Raw genomic sequence first — 21,663 nt, 5'->3', positions numbered from 1 at the left:
AATAAAGAGATTTGGAAGGGCTGTGGGAGGATGCCCTCCTGGCTCCTGGTGGCGGCATGACTAGTGGGCTTTAACCACAAATCAGGAGCTCCCCTGGGGATTTCATAGACCAAAGGAAGCATTGCCAAACCAAGACCTGGCATAATTGCACTGCTTCTGCAAGATGCGAGCCAAAGGCATTCAGATTTCTCCTCTTTGGTTTCTCCTCTATACAAACCTCAAATGCACCTATGCCAGGAAACTATAAATTACAACACTCTCTAGATGACAGGATCCCATGAAACCTATTTTTTTTAAGTTTCTTGTTACTCTAAAATTCAAAATCTCTTTGCTGCATCATGATGTCAGAGAGTTGGTCTGACAACTAAGCAAATACACACAGAGCACACTTTCTTGTGAGCAAAGCAGTGGTGGGAAGTTTTCAGGGACCATGTGTAAAGCACCCAGCCCCAGGTGGCTGGGTCAGAACTGGATAAATACTTACAGCTGGTCCTGGGTAGCCAGGGTCTCCCTTCTGTCCAACTATCCCTGGAGGTCCCGAATTTCCCTAGAGGGAGCAGAACAAACATGTTCAATTGTGTCAGAAAGTGGAGAGTTTAAGGCTCCTATAGTTGGAAGGGATGGTAAAAGTGATCTAACCCAAGGGACTCCATCACCACGAGAAATCTCTCACTTTAAGGGGCTAGAATGTCTCTTAAATTCAAGTTTAGGGACAAGCAACCTCAACAAAGCCAATGGGAGTCCCCCACCAACTATGGAGGGATTATGTTCTCTGCCAGGCTAAGGTAAGACAGATGCTTTCCCAAGAACCATTAATATGATTATGAAGGACTCCCAGGAGAATAGGTAACAGACAATGAATTAGCTAATGTGTTCAGTGTAGATAATCATCCAATGTTTTAAAGCTCTTTGGGGTATTAAATGATCTGGTTTGACTTTCTTCACTGATCAAATTGATAGGATAATTATGTTTCTTTTCAAATTACATTTCAGGCTGAAAATAACTGTTAGTAATATTTACCCAGATCTAGGCCACAATTTGCTAATTGAAGACTCTGCCATTTTAGGAGAGTGAGTAAACATCCATTGAAAAGAGTAATCTGTCCAGGTGTGGTGTCTCACGCATGTAATCTCAGCACTTTGGGAGGCTGAGGTGGGAGGACTGCTTGATCCCAGGAGATGGAGGTTGCAGTGAGCCAAGATGGCGCCACTGCACTCCAGCCCAGATGACAGAGCAAGACCTTGGCAACAGAGGGAGACCTTGTCTCACACACACACACACACACACACACACACACACACACACACACAAAGAATAAAAAGAAAAGAGCTATCAGGACCAAAAGTAGCTTAAGGAAGAGGAATCTCAGCACCAATAGGCTGAAAAGCCCATGGCCTTGGCCTGACTCGCTTACGAGCCCAGAGGCTTCGGAAGCAGTTACCATGCCTCATTCACTCCTGTTGCCTGACCGTCTGGGTGGGCATGGCCCAAAGTGACTGCACAGACTTCCCAGTCACCCATAATGAGACCTGAGACTGTAGGTGGGTGCTGTGCCTGGAGTGAGCTGGGCTGGCGACCCTGGAGGTGAATTGGAGGAAGAGGAATACACCTGCAGGAGGACAGCCATGGACCACAGCCATGGCGGTGCCCTGAGGACATTGGTCTGGGGCTCAGGAGTCCCTTCCTTCCACTCTGTGCTATCCCTGGCCAGGGTGCAAGTGAAGGATAATTGTCAAAGCCTCAGCAGTTAATCACGTTGAAACATCCATTCTCATTCCTCACCTGCAGCCAAGGCCCAGGCAAACTTACCCTTCGGCCTCGGATGCCTTTGGGTCCTGGTGTTCCATTTAGCCCAGGCTCACCGGGGTTACCCTGGGAATAAAGCCGAGAAGTGGCACAGTAAGCTCTGGAACAGAAGATCTCACTGAGGGTCCGTGGGGCCAGACATCCAGGGGACATGTGGGCCACACTTTTCCAGGGCAACCAAGTGGTTAGCTTTGATTCACTTTTCCGGTGGGTCACTAGTATATTTGTGGTATTTGCAGATAGTCTTCATTTATTTAATCAGTAATGATACTATCATATAGGTTATAGCATTTCACAGCTTACAGAGTACTTTGATTGTAGTATATATTATTTAAATCTCATAAGCACCAGGACAAGTATGTATTGTGACCTCCACTTGACAGATGAGAGAGTGTTTTAGGGGAGGAAGGGTCTTTCTCAGGGTAGCCCAGTTAACTGAGTGGCTGACCCATGCCTAATGCGAAGATATTCTGACTCTCAGTCTGTGGACATACCAGAGCTGAATCGTGATGCAGATTTAAACCAACCGGGGATTATTTACCTTTGGTCCTGGGTAGCCAGGGAATCCTCTTTCTCCCTATAAAAGATAAATACATTATTGAATACTCGGTACTAATTTAAATTCATCTAAAATAAATTGACCTTGAAAGAAAGAAATGTCTGCAGAGTCATCAAAAGAAAACATTCACTCAAATACAAAGACAACTTTTAAAGAAATAATTCTTTTAAAACACAACATATCAGAAGTTGTCCTTGGAGCCTCCTGGCAGCAAGGACTCTTGGAGAATCGTCAGCAGATACGTACTTTTTTGCCTCTGCGTCCTTCACTGCCAACTCCGTCTCTCCCGTCATCTCCCTAAGAGTAAGAAATAGATGTGACTGCAGGTCGCCATGCGTGGCGAGCCATAACCACCGTCTCTGCCCTACTACTGCCCTGGGAAGTAGATCTTGAGCTCCTGAAATGTTTCCAGACTAAGGTACAGGAGTAGGCACACTTCCTGCTCCTGTCCTATCCTCCAAGGGTGAATAAGACCATTTCTGTAGGCGATGGGCTCAAAGGACTCCCGTAGCAAAATGGTGCTGGCAGACTAACATAGAAAGAACTGCTGGGAGCTTTGGGTAAAGATTCTGTTTGGATGTAGAATCAAAGACTCATCAACCCCGAGAATCTTAGAATTGACAGGAATCTTGATGGTGACTTTGATTCTATGCATCCATGAGCTTTGATTCTATTTCAAAACAAGAACACTGAACTCCATCTCTCAGGCCCAGGTCATATTCCCCCTCCCCATATCCCTTCCCTTCCTTCCAAGTCATCACTCCTAGTCCCTCTCCTTTCCAACACCTCCCCCCAGCATGCTCAGATCTGTTCCTGTTGCTCTCTCATGTGGAGCATTCAGAACTGGACTTCATTAATTATTTCAAAAGAATCAGAAGAACTTCTGTGAGTTGTCCATTACTATCTCTAACATATGTAGGAACTTGCCACTTAGTTAAATTATAGTTTTCAACAGATATCAACAACTAGAGATCTGTTGACCCAAATTAATAGAAACAGAATCAGGAAGAGATTTCCTTCAATGGTTTGAATAGATTTTAAAGTCTGATTTTTTTCCCTGTGCTTCTGAGATTAAAATTAATACAAACAGATTTGTTTTTAAACTTCAGTTAGTTGAAAAGAAAAAAATGCAAGGAAGAAAAATATTTTAAAGCTTGGGATTAAAGCAGTCAGATCAACCTGGTCCTTTTATATGGTGTTTAGGTGTCATGATTCCTTTTGCAAAAAGTCACAATGGACCGCAGATTTCTGTACTCTTTTGTAATGTAGAAATGTACATTACAAAATTATTGTTGGTGAATTGTTGGGGCGTTTTTAAATAGCATTTGAAAAATGAGTTACTGGGGTAATAATTTCTATTCCTAAGATGTCTCATTCAAAAGAAATTGTTTCCATCTGGATTGAGACCTAATCAAATCCAATTCCTTTTTAACCCAAATGACATTTACTTCTTTGCAGAAAAGCTTCATCTAGTTATGCTTGCAAAGCATTTACGGGACCTCAGATGAAGGTGGTGTAAGCTTCATTAGCCTCTACATTCCCTTGTATCAGGAAAAACACAGGGGAAAAATACGTCTCTACCCACTGCCCACACCACCTCTCTAACCCTGCCAGTAAAATAAAACTTGTTAATTCGCCATGGATAAGCAGCAAGTTTCACTGTTTCCAGCCATATCCCCAATAACACAAGAAGCAAGGCTAATCTTTATTTGGAACCTTCTCCCGGCTTCCTGCACCTTCGAGCAAAGAGTCAGCGACAACGTGGCCCCGAGCGTGCGTGACCTTACCGTCTCCCCACGAGGGCCCCGGTTTCCAATTCCTCCTTTTGGTCCTGGCTCTCCGGGCTCACCCTAGACATGAGAAACACGGCTGAGACCCTGTGGCCTAAGGCTGGCTTACACTGTGATGCCAAGCCCTGCTTTTACTCTAGGTAAGGGTGCTGCAACATGCTGACTTTACCTTTGAGATTTCAGTGAAATGAATTTCTAAATTGCAACATTCATGTGCAAACTCCTGGAAAATAATCCAGGAGGGTTTGTGTTTGTCCTTTTCACCAGCGTGGCATGGGGGACAGGCCGATGAGAAGAGAGAGTAACAGCTGGGAGAAGAAGGCACAGAAGGCAGCGGACATTGAGCCCAGCACGACACTGAGCCCAGCACGAAACCCGGCAACACCTTCCAGGCAGAGACCATCGTGGATTCACAGGAACTCATTTCTTTTACAGAAAACATGCAGTCTTTCAGACTGGTCATGACAAATCGTAATTTATCTCAAAGCTGATAGAAAGGAGGTTCTCAGGTAGCCTTCATACAGCAGACTTGCTGTTATCCAGAACAGTCAGGGTCGGGGCTCTTGGATGATCTAAATGTGACTAGCTGAGCCGCTGTGCGTGCACTGCCTATGTTTAAAGACTGCTCATTCCATATTATACTGAAACTGTGCCAAGCACTGCCCAGCTGCTCTGATGGCTCAGAGGGTGCTGCACTATCGGCACAAGCCAAGCAAGAGAGGAGCAGAAAAGCCGGCCACTGATGGAGGGCTGTGGCCAGGTGCAAGCCAGCCCTCTGAGCAGGGATGGTTGGTGGCAGGGATGGTAGTGGGGATTATGGTGGGAATTGTTGGGGGACAATAATCCCACTGGCCAAGCCGCAATCAACAGGGGAGGCTGGAGTGGGAACCAGTAGTATTGAAGAGGAGGGACAGACACACTGACAAAAGAGGGAGAGGGGGCATGTGTGCCTGGCTGGTCCCTGTCCTCAGGAAAGCTCTGCCTTTCTCAACACAAACCTTTCTTCCCAGGGGACCGGTTCTGCCTCGTTCTCCAGGAGCACCTGCGGCACCTCCGCTTCCCTGGAGCAGGAGGGGAGGAAAGTGTCAGTCAAGTGGTCAACCATCCAAGCAAAGTTGTCTCTGAAACCTGACTGTCCCCTGCATGGAGGTCAGAGCCCACCAGGGGCATGGGACCTGTCCCGCCTGCAAATCCCAAGCACTCAGCTCTGAGCACAGGGGTACAGACTCAAAGATAAATATGCACAGAAATGGCATGCACAAATTTAAAACATGAGTATTACCTCTCAGTGCCAGTTTTCACAAATTAACGCATGTTGCAGTTATTAATATACATATCCTAGGTTCCTGACTGGACAGCAAGCTCCCAAATTTTATGTGACTTTATCCTGCCTCCCTTTTCACACTCACAATGAGCACCTGGTGCACACAGGTTTGTTAAAGCCTGTTAGGTGAATGAATAAACTGATCGAAGAAATTGACTCTTAAAATGTGGTACAGTCTACCTAGCCCAAAAATAACTTAAAATAGGTGGTGAAAAAGTGCAAATCGATACATGTTTCTGGAGCTATTGGACAACTATTTGAATAGCTTTGCATCTATACCATCTTAAATTGTTAATGAACTACAAGTTAAGTAAATGTTTTTTTAAAAAACCTCTAAAAATATGTATTTATCAGCTTTCAAGCTAGAGAAGGACTTTCTAAGCAAGTTCCTGCCCTCTTCCACCATAAAATATTTTTGTGCGTTTATGTAGCAACATATTGAGCTTGTTATCAGTTTATTAGTCATTTTTTGGTAACAAATGATAGGATACCTCCCTCAATATCATCTCAGACATGAGAGAAACTCGAATATGTAGTTCCATGACACCTGATCCTAGCCCAGCAATGACAATGTGTCTCTGCTCATCATTGCTGATAGCTACAATGCATGATAACATCCGCAGTCACAGTAAGTTTAAGGACCATCTTCTGTGCTGAACTCAAGGGTGAACTTGAGGCAATCACTATACAAAATACATAAGCACAAGGGGCTATCGCCAGGGACCAAAGGTGAAATACCTTGCATAATCTAACCATGTTGGGGGATTTAGATTTTCCATGATTCCATCTCAAGCACATCCCCTGATTTCCACCCAGAGGCCTACGCTTGGAGGGAGCAGAACTGAGACTTAGAGGCCCCTGGAGCACCAAATAAGGAAACTCTTACTTTCTTGGGGTGAAGTATCTAGTCACTGCAAGGCCTGAGGTTAAATCTGGGGTTTGTGTTGCCAAAGAGGAGAGCTAAAGGGAGGTCTGTCTACAATAGCATCATCCGAGACACGCTCAGCCTGCCTGGCAACGTGCCCTCTGTTCAGCTAGAGAGGGGCCTGGTATTGGGACAGGCTTACCCGAGGTCCAGAAATGCCTTGTTCTCCTATCAGCCCTGGAGGACCAGCAGGACCAGCTGGACCCTGAGGAAGGAAAAGGCCAACGTGAGTGCTAATGAAGTGACTTTCCGTGAGAAGCCTCTGCATGGCATCTGCCCGTCCCACAGGACCCGGAGCCTCACTTCTGCCAGCCAAAAAAGGCCACCCAAACCCACAATTCTCCATCTCAGCTGCAGTAGCAGCTGCCTCAATCCAGAATGTGAATAGGCAAGTGAGCTTAAATGTATACAAGCAACAAGCATTCAAAAAAAAAAAAAAACGTACGGGAGAATCTTCACAGAAGCATCATTCACAATTGCCAGGAGGCGGAAACAACCTAAATGTCCATCAACCAATGAGTGGATAAACAAAGTGTGCTGCAGCCACACAACGAAGTATCCTCCCACCATGAAAAGAAATGAAGTGCTTCTACGTGCTGCAATGTGGATGAAGCTCAATGTGGAACATGAGCCTCCTTGTTCTTGATTGAGAACATGATGCTCCGTCAAGCCGCACACACAAAGCTGCCTAGTAAATGATTCCATTTATGCAAAATGTCCAGAGCAGGCAAATCCATAAAGAGAGAGAGATTAGTGTTTGCCAGGGACTCGGGGTGGAGGGCAATGGGGGGGCGACTGCTATTAGGTACAGGTCTCCTTCAAGGCTATGTTTTGAACCTAGACAGAGGCGTTGTTTGCACAGCATCGTGGAAGTACTAAATGCCACTGGATTGTTCACTTTAAAATGGTTAACTTTCCGTGATATAAATGCCACCTAATCATTTTTCCAAAGAACTTACCAGGGTATTTGTGAAAATATCAAAGGACATGCAGTCACACAAGGAAGCACTCACCTGTGCACCTCTGGTCCCCTGCTCTCCCTGAAAGCCCGGCTGGCCAGGACCACCCTTGTTGCCCTTTGAAATAAGAGAAGATGCAGGGAGGGGTCAGGAAGGTTCCTGTCAACGTCAGCTCTTTGCTCTACAGTCATTTCTGGGCCAGGGACTTGGAAAGCAACCAGGGAAAATTCAGTTCTTCCAGAGGTAACAGATGATCAAAGTGGTAACCCCAGGACGAGACGCTAAACACAGGAGTCAGCTGTCTCCCTGAGCTTCTACAGTTGTTCCTCACTCTTGCCTCACCTCTTCTAGGACAGCTTTGTGAAACAAGGATTGTTTAGACCTAAAGCAGGGGACCAAGACACCGGGAAGTTGCGTGTTGCCAATGGCCAGATAGGGTGGGCACGTTCTGGAAGAGGCGCCCGCCCGGGACACTACTGCCTCAATCATGTTTCCTGCACTTGGACCCCAAGTTCCCACTGGGCACCATTTTCTCTACACTCTGCAGAGGAGGCTAAGTTTAAGGAGATGGCGGAAAGAGGTTCAGGAGCCATGACAGCCCAAGGAGAAAGAAAAATAAATCTCAGAATCCCAAAATCACTAAGCCAAAGGGAAAAGTCAAGCTGGGAACTGCATCAGACAGAGCTGCCTCCAATTCTATTCTTAAATAAGATAGCTACAAAGATTTCTTTCTTTTTTTTTTTTTTTTTTTTGGAGACGGAGTTTTGCTCTTGTTGCCCTGTCTGGAGTGCAATGGCGCGATCTTGGCTCACTTCGACATCCGCCTCCCGGGTTCAAGCGATTCTCTTGCCTCAGGCTCCTGAGTAGCTGGGATTACAGGCATGCACCACCACTCCTGGCTATTTTGTATTTTTAGTAGAGATGGGGTTTCTCCATGTTGGTCAGGCTAGTCTCGAACTCCCGACCTCAGGTGATCTGCCTGCCTCAGTCTCCCAAAGTGCTGGGATTATAGGTGTCAGCCACCGTGCCCGGTCAGACTTTTCTTTCTTTTTTTTTTTTTTTAAGATGCATACCTCCCTCACATTCTGCCTGCAGGGAAATTCCTTGTGGACAAAGGACAGACAGAACTGAAAGTCATCCCTCTGCTGATGGGAGACAAAGACATATCCAATTGCTTCCTTAGCCCTATTTTTCACTAAGCCTAACTAAGGGATAGGTGACTGTTGTAAACTGTGTATTCAGCGAAAGGCTAATCAGAGACTCAAAAGAATGCAACCTTTTGTCTCTTATCTACCTATGACCTGGAAGCCCCCTCCCATGCCTCGAGTTGTCCCACCTTTCTGGACTGAACCAATGTACATCTCACACATACTGATTGATGTCTCATATCTCCCTAAAATGTATAAAACCAAGCTGTGCCCCAAACACTTTGGGCAGGTGTCATCAGGACCTCCTGAGCCTGTGTCACAGGCATGTCCTTAACTTTGGCAAAACAAACTTTCTAAATTGATTGGCATCTGTCTCCGAAGCTTTGGGTTTACAGGAGAGAGTATTTTTCACTCCTGGACTGGGCGGCATCTGGGCTGTTTGAAGAGAGTCTCCCGAGGGCACTCCATGAGGCTCACCTTAGCTCCGGGGGGTCCCCTTCGGCCAAAGCCACCCTGTGGAAGAAAAAGTCCCACAAACCGTGAGGGGGAGCATGGGATGCTGGGCATGGGGCCTAGAGCTCTTTCAGACTTCACCCTCTTACTCTGCGGTTACTCAGGGGAATCTTCCCAAGCACCCACACTGTGCCAAGAAGCAGAAATCACGCCTCGTCAGCCCTGGGGAAACTCGCACACACAGACACCCTTCCTCCACCCTCATTCGGGTGAAGTTTTGCTTCCTTACTACTCCTGTTAATCACCCAATGGAAGTTTTGAGAATTACTGCAGACCTGCCAAGCGAAATAATGACTCCTTTTGGCTACAAGATCCCAGCCAGTTTCAAATGAGGAATGTGAAAAGGGAATGTCAACCTGTCTATTTTTCTTCCATCTTCCCAACTGTAGTGAGAAGTCATGAAATACGTTAATTATAATGGAAGGGAGTCCTGAGTTCTCCAGGTGATCCTGGCCAAATACAACACACACTCGGTTAAGTAAAGTATCTGAAGTGCACACATGTGCACCTAAACGTCTCGTGTACTTAGGTAGGGCTCATGACTTGGCAGCATCTTCCTGGATGCTCCAGAGGTGACCTTTAGTTCAAACATGTGGGCTTACTTCACAAGTAATCCATTAATTTCCACCTCAAAATTGTTTCCTCGGCAGTGGAAAGGTTTGGGGTGGGACTCTATGAATGTCCTGGGCGGTCTTTGCAAAGTTAGGGTTGGTGTTGCAGAGGCTGTGACCCACTAGCTCTGTTGTGAGGCTCGGCCATCTGCTACATCAACCTAGGAACCTCACTCTCCGCTTCCAGTTGACCAGCCTAGTGATCTGCGGTGACCAGTTTGCCATTATTCACTGTAGTGTCACCTGCTTCAGTGGAAGATCTTGGCCACCTTCCATGGAGAATTTCAGAGAAGGGGACACTCTTCTCCTCTACAAAGCAACAATATGGACTGGCCCCTCCCAAAAGAGACATGCCAGAGTTCCATGAGAGTCCACCAGCACTCAATGATACATTGCTCAGGCCAGAGGCCGCCTGCGGAGACTCTAAAAAGCGGATGTAGGCATGCGGAAGCCCAGCGGGAGGGACACATTTCAGCTTGGCCTGGGCCTGGCACTGTGGTCCTAAGGGAAGGGATAGCAGGCCGTTAGGCCACAAAAAGAAGAACTGAGTCCTCAAGAGCCCATGACTGAACCTGAATTCAAATCCAGTTTCTACCTTGTGTGGAGAATTGAAATTAATTGTATGAACTACTCAATTTTAAGTCATTTCATGAAAACAAGGTTTGGCTCTGCTCACACGTTGAGTTGTAATAGCCCATTGTAACATTTGATGAGTATTTCTTCTTTTCCATTATATAGCTTCTTTTTCATTACGTAGCATTATTCAAAAATAATGCTCACTTCCAAGCAGTTGATCGAGGTCTTTGCAATTTATTAAAAATAAATAAATAAATAGTGCTCAAACTTTTTAAAATGATATTTTTAAAATTTCTATATTCTTCTGAATTTTCAAAGCAAAATGGTGCCCGTAGTCCTTCATTTGATTTTGGTGAGTCTCTCCTTTTGAAAGCCCCTCACCCCAGCGTACTCTACTGGTCCAAGTGCCGGCACTGAACATGCCACTGCCCCTCAGGGCGTGGCTGAGGGCCCAGTTCCCAACACCCAGCCCCAGCTTGCAGCCTTTGTGCTCTGTTCACTTCTGAGCAGAGACCTCTCCTAGGCACCCACCAGCATCCTGAATTTCTTCTGAGGGTTTACAAACTTCTACACCACTGCCTCCCTGAGCAGGGGTCTTACCTCCCAGCTACAAGGAAGACCCTGGAAGCTTTTGGATGACTTCAGAAAGATCATTCACATCACTTTGACTTTAGCATTTCTTCAACAAGACTGAGGATTAGGCATACAAGGAACTATTCTGCTACAGATATTTCTGAAATGTCTTGAAATTGCAAGATGCAATACACCAGAAAAGAAATAAATCTAGTTTTGTTATTTCACTTACAGCATCCCCCCAAAACCCATAGATAATTACAAAAACAACAGATCTACAACCCCCTCAGCCTTCTTGCCCCTTATTCCCTCCCTCCCCCAGTATTAGGATTTCTATTTGGGTTTCTTAAATATTTAGTTGGATCAAACCTGGCCCGATATTTCAAAGTAGCAAAGATATTATTTTTAAAAGCATCTTTCAGTACGTTTTTGGGGAAAGCAAGAATTGGGGAGAGAGAAGAGATGAGGCACCAAGGAAATTATAAGAATGAAAATAGATTGGAGTAACAACCGTTTCAGAAATCCTTTTACATTCACTCAGTAAAGAGCTGCGGAGTAACCATGCACCACGTAATGTCGGGCAGATCTTAGGGCACTGAGTATTGCTGCAGAGCTCCCCAAAGCTCTAATGGCACTCACATTCTTCCCAGTTTCTCCAGGTCCTCCAGGTACTCCGTCTCTCCCTGGGACACCCTGGTGGGGGGAAAATTAGCATGAGATTCTCAACTGCAGAGAAGAATGTCTAGCTCTGAAATGTTGCACAAGACATTGCAGGGAAAGGGGTCGATTCACAGAGGAAGAGCCCGTCTGCAGGACAGTTGCACACTTTGCCAGATGCATTGGACTTCAGTACACTCCCACCTCTACAAGCCTTTGGCTTAACAAGCACCTTCCGTAAATATCTAAGAGACACAGATTCTGCTGAAAAGCCCCACTTAGCAAGGGTCACTCTGGTTCCCCACGGAGACTTCCTTCATGGGGACTCTGCTCCTAATCTTAGGCTACTCAGGAGTGTTAAAGGCCACGTCTTTGGCCTCTGTGGCTTCTGATGAGCCGAGGACAATGTCCTTTCTCTAGCCCTCAGTACAGGGAGAATCTAGGAATGTGCAGCGCCCTACCATGGGGCCGAGGTCGCCGGTTTCTCCTTTGGGTCCTCTCTGCTGGCTGTCTTGTCCTGGGTTACCCTGAAAGCGACATGGGAAAGTGAAATGAGCCACATATGGAAGGAAAGAAGCTGCCACTGGACTCAACGGTCAGGGAAATATTAGCAAGGACCTGCATGCCAGGCTCCGAGGGACAAGCCCGTCGGCCACAGCCCATCCAGGTAACATCCATGTAGCTCTTACAGAATCTAATCACGGGATCAGCAAAGCACTCTTAGCCCCAAACAGGGGCAGTGGTTCTTCCCCAGGGAGGAGGACGCCCCAGGCTCACTCTTGCTCATCCTTAGCTACAGAGGCAGGATGGACTGGAGGAGGAGGCTAGCATGTACTGCTCATTTGCTTAACGGTTTTACAGAGCCACAAAATGAGAAAAGCTGCAAACTCTTCTCTTTTCCAAAAGCAAATTTAAAGTGCCCTGATACCACATTTTTGGAAATTTCTCAGATATTTGTATAACAGGACTTGCAAATGATTATCTGGTTAGCAACAGAACAAATACATCTCCCCAAACCCCAAAATTGCAAGAAAAAGACAAAGCACATATTTTATCAACATGTTTTAAAGCAATTTCAAAAGTAGAATTCTTCCTTTCATCTCACATTCCCAACAACCCTCTTCCCCAGGCTCAGGTCTGAAATCGTCAATAAAGAAATCTTCTTTACCGGGTCCCCTCGAATCCCCACGTCTCCTCTTTCTCCTTTCTCTCCTCGAGGTCCTTTATCACCCTAAACAAAAAGCACAAGTGAATGCTAAAAACTAGATGTTTCCATTTTTATCTCACCCTAAAAAATCACATTCTTCAAATCATAAATCTTAACTAGAACAATGTTTACAATTTATTCATTCACTATGAAGGCAAATTCACTTCCACATATTTTTTATTCGTTTAGTAAATCCATGAATATTTATTGAGGACCCACTTTGTGCCAGGCACTGGGGATTTATTTACAACAAAACAAACTCAGTCCCTGCCCTATGGGACGTGATCTCCAAATGAGAAAATGTACTGTAATGTGTCAGAGCTGAGAGGGGATGTCACGGGTGCACCCACAGGGGAAGTCAGGGAAGGCTGCCTGGAGGAAGCGGGATTGACATACATGAGGAAAGGAAATAACTATTCCCTAAATGAAATGTTGATATTCTTTCCATAATAGCAGCACTGTGGAAATACACCTACCCTTCTTCCAGGATTCCCTTTCTCTCCAGAAGAACCAGGCAATCCTTTGTCTCCCTGCCAAAGACAAGGATTAAAGGTCACACCTGCTGCAATTTCGATCATAGACTGAGTTGTTAGTTTCTGGAATCTTCAGAACCAAAAGCAGTTTGGACTTAGAGTAAAATCACTTACATCTTCACCGTCTAGACCATCCAGTCCAATTTCTCCTATTTCGCCCTACGAGGGAATAAGGCAGACAGGTAAGTAGAGAAAGCTATTCTGACAAAGGAAGAAAAGAGAAATGCTGGGAGAGTTTTCCATTTATAAAACAAAACCAAGCTTGCGTACCTTCTCTCCTGGGAATCCCCGAGAGCCCTGGAAGGCAAGAGGACAGGGGAAGCATTAGCTCTTCCTACAGGGCTGGTCCCTTGGGCAGAAGAGGCCGAGGGCTGTTCCCCCGCTCCACCCCATTTGAACGCTGCAGTGTCTGAAAATTTAATATTGGAGTCCCACCCCTTTGGATTCCTCTCTTACCACCACGTGCGGTGTTTTAAAGCTAAAACTCGAACTGAATGCTTGGGTGGTCTTGGCTCCCTGGGTAGGGGGGCGGGGGGCGGGGGCCCAAAACCCAGGGCAAGGAGCTGACTTTGTAACTCTGCAGCCCTTCCCTTCAGCACCTGCCTTCAAACTTCAGCAAACAGAGAAGCAAGTTCACCAGCCTTCAACCCCCCTGATGTCCTCTCAGTCCACTCCCTTCCCCGGCCGCTCCCACGGTCCAGGGCTGGGCCCGTGGGCACCAGCCTCCCCTCCACCCTGACCCATGTTCTTTCCTGGTGAGCATTTCCTGGCTCCCTCATGTTTCCATAGGAAACTATTTCTCCACTCTCAGGTTCCCCACCAGCTGCAGCCCCTACTCCTGAACCCACCCCGCTCAGAACTGCCTTCCCATGAGAGGTCATGGGCTGCTGAATGCTGAGGTCAAGAAACCTGGACCGGTGGCCTCCCCTCCTGGCAGCATCCAGAGAAACTGCGAGTCACCTGACCCCTCCCCACACTAACACGCCCATCACCCACACCTCACCTTTATTCCTCTCTGGCCCGGGCAGCCCTGGAAACCTTGAGTGCCGTTCACACCAGGCGGACCCCGCTCACCCTATTGTGAGAGACAAAGGCGTTTTGCAAGCTGGAGCCCTTCATCACCCTGTCTCCGCCGGGCTGGCAGCAGCGTGAAGGTACTGTGAACAGCATGCAGCAGAAAGCAGATTGCACCATGGGGAACGTCGATTGAGGCTACATGAGCCAGGGAGCCTCTTGGGTTCCTGCATGAGGCCTGGCCTGGAACCTGCAGTTCGCTGAAGGAAATGATATCTGGGAGGGAGGCAGTGCAGACAGCACTGCTCTGCGGGCTAAGAGTGGGCGGCCCCCAGCACCGTGTCTCTGTGGGTGCTGAATCCTGGGAAGACCTACTGGCCCGACAGCTCCTCCAAGTGATGCTTGATTGCCAGTTCTCTAGCCAAGCTCTGCCGGCTGGGCCCTGGTGACCGCACTGTTGCTCGTGAGCCCCTCTGTCCCCTATCCCAGGGCTGGACCTTGATCTAGTGTCCCAAAGCTCGCCAGACAGGCGTCTATCCTGGGCATTGCTCCCATGGACCCTGCTACTGGGGTCTGTCCATCCTCAAGACCCTCGGACACTGATGATCTGATCCAGCACATTCCCTCTGGGGACTGCCCTTAACAGGGTAACCCCTACAGCCCTGGTGAGGTTTCCTACTATGCCCTCACCCTCAGCTCACTCCCATCTCTACTTGCATGTCTTAATCTAGTAGATACTGGGTGTGCAAATTCGGTGTCCCTCTGGCTCAGAAACCAATCAATTCCTCCCTCTGAAATAGAGTAAGAACAAATCCCACCCTTCATGCCCACATTTGTCATACTTCAATTACCGTACTTAGACATCTGGGCAAAGTTGTTAAGAAAATTAGAAATTAATTTTTCTCCCAAAGGGAAAGCCATCAGCAACTGAACAAACGATGAAATCCACAATGCAATCCCAATGGGTAAGGATCAAGGAGGGCGTGAAATTTTAGGAACTAAAACAACTTTTACTTACGGGTCCACCCTCATCACCAGGATAGCCTCGGTAGCCGTCTTCTCCAGGAATACCCTGAAACATAGTAAATCAGGTCCTTTGTTAAACCCCGTGGTCTTCTTTGTTCTAGAGTAAGGATCCCTGGGTCCCCCCTTCATTTGGCAGAGCAGCACTAAAACTCAGCATGGCTTTCCCTGTTACTGCTTTTCCCCTCACTACGCCATGTCATGATTCTGTCTGTCAGGATCTCAAAGGCTCCTGCTCTGCCAAGAAAGCCTGTTAGTTCCTACTGACTCAGAGCAAATGCTATGAGTGCCGGCTGCCATTGGCAGCCAGGCTGCTGTCAGGGATGCCAGCTCACTTTAACGTTATTTTATGAAATGAAGGACCAAGATGTTAAAGCACAGATCCCCTTATCCCGTGCAAAAGGAGGGTTCCGCCTGAACCAAATTCACTGGGAGAGGCCCCAGCAGAGCAGCACATGGGTCTGCCCCTCAGAGCTCCTCCTTCTAACATAAGATATGGTCTCTCGTCTCCTCCTTCATCTCCACACTCTCCTGTTAGAGAAATTACCCCACCAAAGTAATGTTAGACTTCTGATAGTTCATCTCAGGGGTGGGCAAGGGTAAAGCCACCATACCTTTGGCCCAATGCTGCCGATGGGCCCACGGTCTCCCCTCTGCCCAGAGCACTTGCAGGGAACCCCACAGCAAGCTTTCTCGGCAATGTTGTCCTACCAAAAGGAAGAGAAACCAAATGTTCAGATCTCAAGAAACTCCCAGCAGAAAATCACAAATATGCTTTAAGGGTCAAAATTGGATGCGTGGGGGTTTCACAGTGAGAGATGAAGTCCCTCCAGGTGACATTTGCTGGACGGCTGATCAGCAAAGTCAGGAGGGCCCAGCTCCTGGCAGTCAGGGTGCGGGTGGGAAGTCACCAATGGGAAAGGAAAGAACAACCAAAGTAAGATAGATCTTATGCACAATGTCACCTCAGGCTGGACCTTATTTCTAGGAGTTTCCATCATCACATCTTAACTATAACTTACATATGTTCCAGTTCCAAAGTGCAAAGCCAAGCAAATGGCAGATGGCCAAGACCGAAGGTGGTTCCAGAACAGAAATCCATGACCACCCTTCCTTGGAACCAGGGTGAGAGTCACAGGATATGGTACCAGCCCAGAAAGAGGCTTCCAGAGCAGCCCTGGTGGGAGCAGGCACAAGTGGTCCTGGCCTCAGAGCCACAAGCTTCTCAACTCCGGGTCACACAGACACCCTCTACATTCTCATCCCATCCGGCCCCTGACCTAATGTGAGAAAGAGCGTGCCCAAATACATTTCCATCTGCTAACTAATGGTGGGCACATGCACTTTCTTCCAATGAGGTTCCAAGAGCTTTCCCTTTCTCCCATGTCCCAGATTTGTGAGCTAACTCAACCTACTTCCACCAGTAAAAAAAATCCTGATTCTAGCCCTGCAAAGAAGTAGGGAAGAAAGGAAGGAGCAGGGTCCATTCATCCCATTCTCATAGCCACAGTCCATTGTTGCTACCACCAAAGAACCTCTGAGTTAGGCCGGGTGTGGTGGCTCACGCCTGTAATCCCAGCACTTTGGGAGGCTGAGGCGGGTGGATCACGAGGTCAGGAGACCGAGACGATCCTGGCTAACACGGTGAAACCCCATCTCTACTAAAAATACAAAAATTAGCCGGGCATGGTGGTGGGCACCTATAGTCCCAGCTACTCAGGAGGCTGAGGCAGAAGAATGTCGTGAACCCAGGAGGCGGAGCTTGCAGTGAGCCGAGATCGCGCCACTGCACTCCAGCCTGGGCAACAGAGTGAGACTCCATCTCAAAAAAAAAAAAAAAACCTCTGAGTTCGCAGCTCAGCCCCACATCTCCCCAGTCTAAACCCAGGAGGTCATACCTCCAGCTGAGAGAGGCTGGCCCTGGGCAGAATTAGAAGCCTCGGAGGTAGCTTCGTTGACACAGAGGGAAACTAGAGAGGACAATTAAAGCACTTCACCCAGAAACAGTCTTTCTTTTCCTGCATGTTCTTGTTTTTATCATGCAAGATTTCAGATGTTCTTGGCACAGTTTCCTGTTTGAGGATGGCCATCTCAATGGTTTGCATCCCAGCAATGGTGTTAAAAGAGGCCATTGCTAAGGGAGCAGAGAAAATGCTAAGGCCACAACCTCAGTGCGCCTAGGACCCCCTTCCAGATCACTGGATTTCCAGCGATTTGCCATCTCCATTTCCAGATTCACAAATGTTATGGCAACAAGGCAGTTCCCAAGTGAATTAAATAAATTTAGTTATCCTCCAGGCACCCCTCCCCCATTCGCCTGATAATAATTAACTTCATTCTCTTGAAATGCCAAAAGGTGTGGTATCTAAACTGGTTTGTGTATAAAGACATAAAAAACTCACAAGTTGCTCCGCTAGTTCATAATCCAAGTCCAGCAAGTTAAGCCTCAGGGGCCTGTCATACATGAACCCTCGCCCAAACTCCAGATGCATTAGCCGCTCCAAGTTGGCCACTCGTTCAAGGCCCACCAGGATCAAAGCGCGGACACCTGCAAAAAAAGACACATTTAATACGGCTCACCTAGGCTGGTGGGAACTGCAATGTCCTTTTTCCTGACTACATTTTTAAAGAAAACTTCAGTGTAAAATTTAGCTTCTAACTTGAGTATATTTAATCAAGTTAATTGGCTACTCTGAATAGTTGAAATACTGAAACTTTGGACTCTGCTGAATAATTGTTTCCAGTATGTCAAGAACTAAACCTATTACCAAAACTATAGGAAGTGGCATCCATGAAGTATATTCATGCATGAGTTCTCAAACTCAGGCCCTCTGTAACACGAGTATGCTGTGGGAAGAACTGAAATACTAACACCTCCAAAATCAGATAATAGCAGCCTCATCTCCATTGCTTGGGAAAAGTAAGCTAATAAATAGAACGTTCTTAGGATAAACTGCGCCTCTGTAATGGCATCCACTTTCTGATAGTCAGTGCTGCCAAATACCAAAGCAAGCGAACAGTCAAGTATCACATCTGATAACAGGAGTGGCTGCTTTCTGGTCACCTTATGTTTGGTACATCATTGCTTACATTATTTTCTTTGTATTATTTAGGTGTATTGTTATTAAATGTTGAACTGTGATAACTGCAAACCAAAAATAGAGCAATGTATTTTTGTTAGTAATTAATTCCTAGTTTATATGATGAAGATAAATGAATCAATATTTCAAGATCGTTTGCAAACACATCATGCTTTCTGAACATTCTACCACCTGAACAGCCACAACACAGCAGTAAAGCTGTCTAAGTACAGAAGGAATTTTTGTTAGCTCCATCCCACAGCTCCAAGCGGGTGATGAAGGGCCATGATGCTGGGAAGAAGAGTTTCCCAAGACGCGCTGCTCCCTCGGGGCACTGCCTTAGCAGAGAGGTTCTCTCCATCAGAGCAGCACACCTTGCCTCACAGGGGTTAACTTCTCATGTTTAAAAGCCTTGGCACCTACCTTCTTGGCGGAGGTCCTCAGATGCTCTGTGTAAATCAGCCAGATCTCCATCTGCTCCATCAGTAAAATGAATGACCACCTGAAGATAAGAGAGCTGTCAAACCCCATGCAAACGAAAAAGGACTGCTGATAGGAAACTGCTGACTATTGCAGACTGCTGATAGAAAACCGAGAGATCAGCTGTCTCAAACCCTTCGTTTTGACACTTAAGGAAACTGAGGGCCCAAGTTGAGGAATGATTACCCATGTTCACAGGCCTTTGATATTACACTTAAAATGGAGAAGTATATTTGAGTGCTTAATTTATTTTTTAAAAAGACAAGCAGCAATGACAATAAAAGCAATTTATCTCATTCTCATATTTCTAAGATGTATTTTCTGCAAATAATGTGTGTGTGTGCATGCGTGTGTGTGTGCATGTGTGTGGGTGCATATGTGTGCCTGTGTGTGGGTGCATTGTGTGTGCATGTGTGTGCATGCATGTTTGTGTGCATGTGTGGGTGTGTGGGTGCATGTGTGTGCATGCATGTGTGCATGCATGTGTAGGAGTGCATGTGTGGGGGTGCATGCATGTGTGTTTGTGCATGTGTCATGGGCTAAATTGTGTCCCCTCAAAATTAGTATGTTAAGTCCTAACCCCCAGTACCATAAGAATGGTACTGTATTTGGAGATAGGGTCTTTAAAGAGGTAATTAAGGTTAATGAGGTCATTAGAGTGGACCCTAATCTAGTATGACTGATGTCATTTTAGAAGAGAAGATTAGGACACAGACATGCACAGAGAGAAGGCCATGTGGAGACACAGGGAGAAGACCCCTGCCTACAAGCCAAGCAGAGAGGACTCAGGAGAAACAGCCCTGCCAACATCTCGAGGATGTCAAGCCTCCAAGACTGTGGGAAAATAAATGTCTGTTGCAAAAGCAAGCCAGGCTGTAGTACTTCATGATGATCCCTAGCAAACTCACATAGTGTGTGTGTCTACACAATATATATGCATATATGTACACACATGCATGCATGCACACATACACACAGAGAAATGGAAGTGGAGAACATACCTCACTGGACTATACCTAAACATAAATGAATCACAAATTCAACTCATTCAAGTTAAACTACTGATTTCCAGGATCTTTTTAGAGCTTGAGTAAGACTACCAAAATGAGGAAGATAGTACATGACATTAGATCAGTTAATAAGTAAGGAATTTTCCATATAGGCACTAACAATCCAGTTAAACATGAAGAGGATTTAACTTGGGGGAAGGGGCTTCCTCCTTTCCAGTAAAAATCTGGAAATTGCCCAGGGAGCACCCAAACCAAGGGGCCCCACGGACCTTCACACTGTCCGGCGAGGACTGTCTGAACTTGTTCTGATAGACTTTCAGCGTGTCCGCCGTGAGGACGTAGGGGTGCTGGCTGCGCATGTTCCGGAACTTCTCGAGCATCTCTGGCTGGTACTCATCAAAGTCAAAGGCCTCCACCGGGCCCGAGGGCGTGTTGGCCACCACTGACACACGCACGGTGGGCGAGCGGCCGCCGCTGCAGCTGACCCTGTGCATCTGGCTGATTCTGTTCAAGATGGCATCCACCTTGGACTCTAAGCCTTTCTGGGCCACAAATACATTCTGGTCTCTAGAACCATCAAACCCCAGAATCACATCCAGATTACAAGCTGGAAAGGAGAAATGCAGGTGATGAGTTCTCAGCTGGGGCTAAGGAGATGAACTCTACTTATACCAGCAACAGGGACAACCCAGGCAGAGGACCAGGGCATCGCACTCAAGTGCAAAATGAGATCCTGTGTGTGTGAGCTTTGAGAAGCAATTCAATCCATTCCTCTCACAGACAGAAATGAGGGTGGCTGTTAGGTGCCAAATGATAAGCTATTTTTTAAAGTTGACTTTTTCGGTATTGTTAATTAACTTTGGAGTAACAATACACCATCAGTGTTTAGATGAATCCCAAGGTTGTGCTTTAAATTAAAAGCACTTGAAAATCAAATACTCTGATCTCAAATACTTGATCTGATAAATCTATAAATAGAAACAGGAATCAATAAATCTGAATTGTTTGAGGGACTAAAAAATAGGGGAGAAAAGTAAATCTTACAAAAGCAAAATACAATAGACTTCTATTCTTATCTTGGAAGAACACCCTAGGTAGTGGTGAGGTGGGTGTCAGCACCAGTCCAATTAGGTATAAGTAAATGTATGAGGCAAACAAATGACTAAGGACTCCAGAAGTCAGCGCCAGGGAGCAGACAGCTAAAGAGGCACAAACATCAATAGGAAAGGATAGAAAATATGCATATAATGGGAGTTACCTTTGGCAACGTCAGTCACACCAGGGCACAGGGTTTCGTGCATCGCATCATGCAAAGTTTCTAAAACTTGCTCGCTCAGTTCGGACAGCTCCTGGACGTTGCCCACACGGAATGCCGTGGCGCTGTTGGATGCTATCTTTCCGACCTCCTCCGAGTCGATATTCCTCACTCCAACTGCAAATACTTTGACCCCCCTCTGGGTGAGGGCCAGGCTCACGTCCTGTGCATCTTCCACCGACTTTCCTCCCGTGATCACAAAGGCAATCTGAGGGACCCGCTGGTCCAGGCGGCTGCCTGCCTCAGGCACGAAGTGGTTCACCCGCAGGTGCTCAAGGCCCACCTTGGTGTTGGCATGTCTTCCCCCTTTGTAGACCACTTTGTTGATGGCGTCGATAATCTGCCTCTTGGTGGAGAAGTCCTTCAGGAAGAATTCGTCAGTGGGGTCAGAGTTGTACTGGACCAGCCCCACTTGGATGGAGTCACCATCTTCATAAACTGTGTCCACGATTTCAGACACAAAACGAAGCACTTCCTGGAAACTGTCCCTTCTGAAGTTGATGGAACCATCCAACAGGAACACAATGTCTGCTTTCTTCTTCTCTAGAAGTGATTAAAG

At 46.7% G+C, this 21,663-nt stretch overlaps 1 protein-coding gene across 1 annotated transcript in view; it reads right to left on the bottom strand.

The window, feature by feature from the left end:
- The window catches only part of COL6A3 (collagen type VI alpha 3 chain), a 92,154-nt gene that overhangs the window by 21,864 nt on the left and 48,627 nt on the right, over positions 1-21,663 (bottom strand). The window contains exons 11-32 of the mRNA XM_050751689.1: positions 21,048-21,647; positions 20,059-20,396; positions 18,723-18,801; positions 17,622-17,767; positions 15,834-15,926; positions 15,215-15,268; positions 14,186-14,257; positions 13,453-13,479; positions 13,297-13,341; positions 13,126-13,179; positions 12,611-12,673; positions 11,904-11,969; positions 11,425-11,478; positions 8,990-9,025; positions 7,419-7,481; positions 6,548-6,610; positions 5,155-5,217; positions 4,154-4,216; positions 2,613-2,663; positions 2,349-2,384; positions 1,811-1,873; positions 485-547 (exon numbers count right to left, since the gene is read on the bottom strand). Of these exons, the coding sequence (XP_050607646.1) occupies positions 485-547; positions 1,811-1,873; positions 2,349-2,384; positions 2,613-2,663; positions 4,154-4,216; positions 5,155-5,217; positions 6,548-6,610; positions 7,419-7,481; positions 8,990-9,025; positions 11,425-11,478; positions 11,904-11,969; positions 12,611-12,673; positions 13,126-13,179; positions 13,297-13,341; positions 13,453-13,479; positions 14,186-14,257; positions 15,215-15,268; positions 15,834-15,926; positions 17,622-17,767; positions 18,723-18,801; positions 20,059-20,396; positions 21,048-21,647 (2,192 nt within the window). The remainder of the gene's footprint in view (positions 1-484; positions 548-1,810; positions 1,874-2,348; positions 2,385-2,612; positions 2,664-4,153; positions 4,217-5,154; positions 5,218-6,547; positions 6,611-7,418; positions 7,482-8,989; positions 9,026-11,424; positions 11,479-11,903; positions 11,970-12,610; positions 12,674-13,125; positions 13,180-13,296; positions 13,342-13,452; positions 13,480-14,185; positions 14,258-15,214; positions 15,269-15,833; positions 15,927-17,621; positions 17,768-18,722; positions 18,802-20,058; positions 20,397-21,047; positions 21,648-21,663) is intronic.

The sequence above is a fragment of the Macaca thibetana genome, chromosome 12 (assembly GCF_024542745.1).
Source record: "Macaca thibetana thibetana isolate TM-01 chromosome 12, ASM2454274v1, whole genome shotgun sequence".
Taxonomy (NCBI): Eukaryota; Metazoa; Chordata; class Mammalia; order Primates; family Cercopithecidae; genus Macaca; species Macaca thibetana.
The sequence above is the reverse complement of the archived record's forward strand: the minus strand, read 5'-3'. Positions and strand labels throughout refer to the sequence as shown.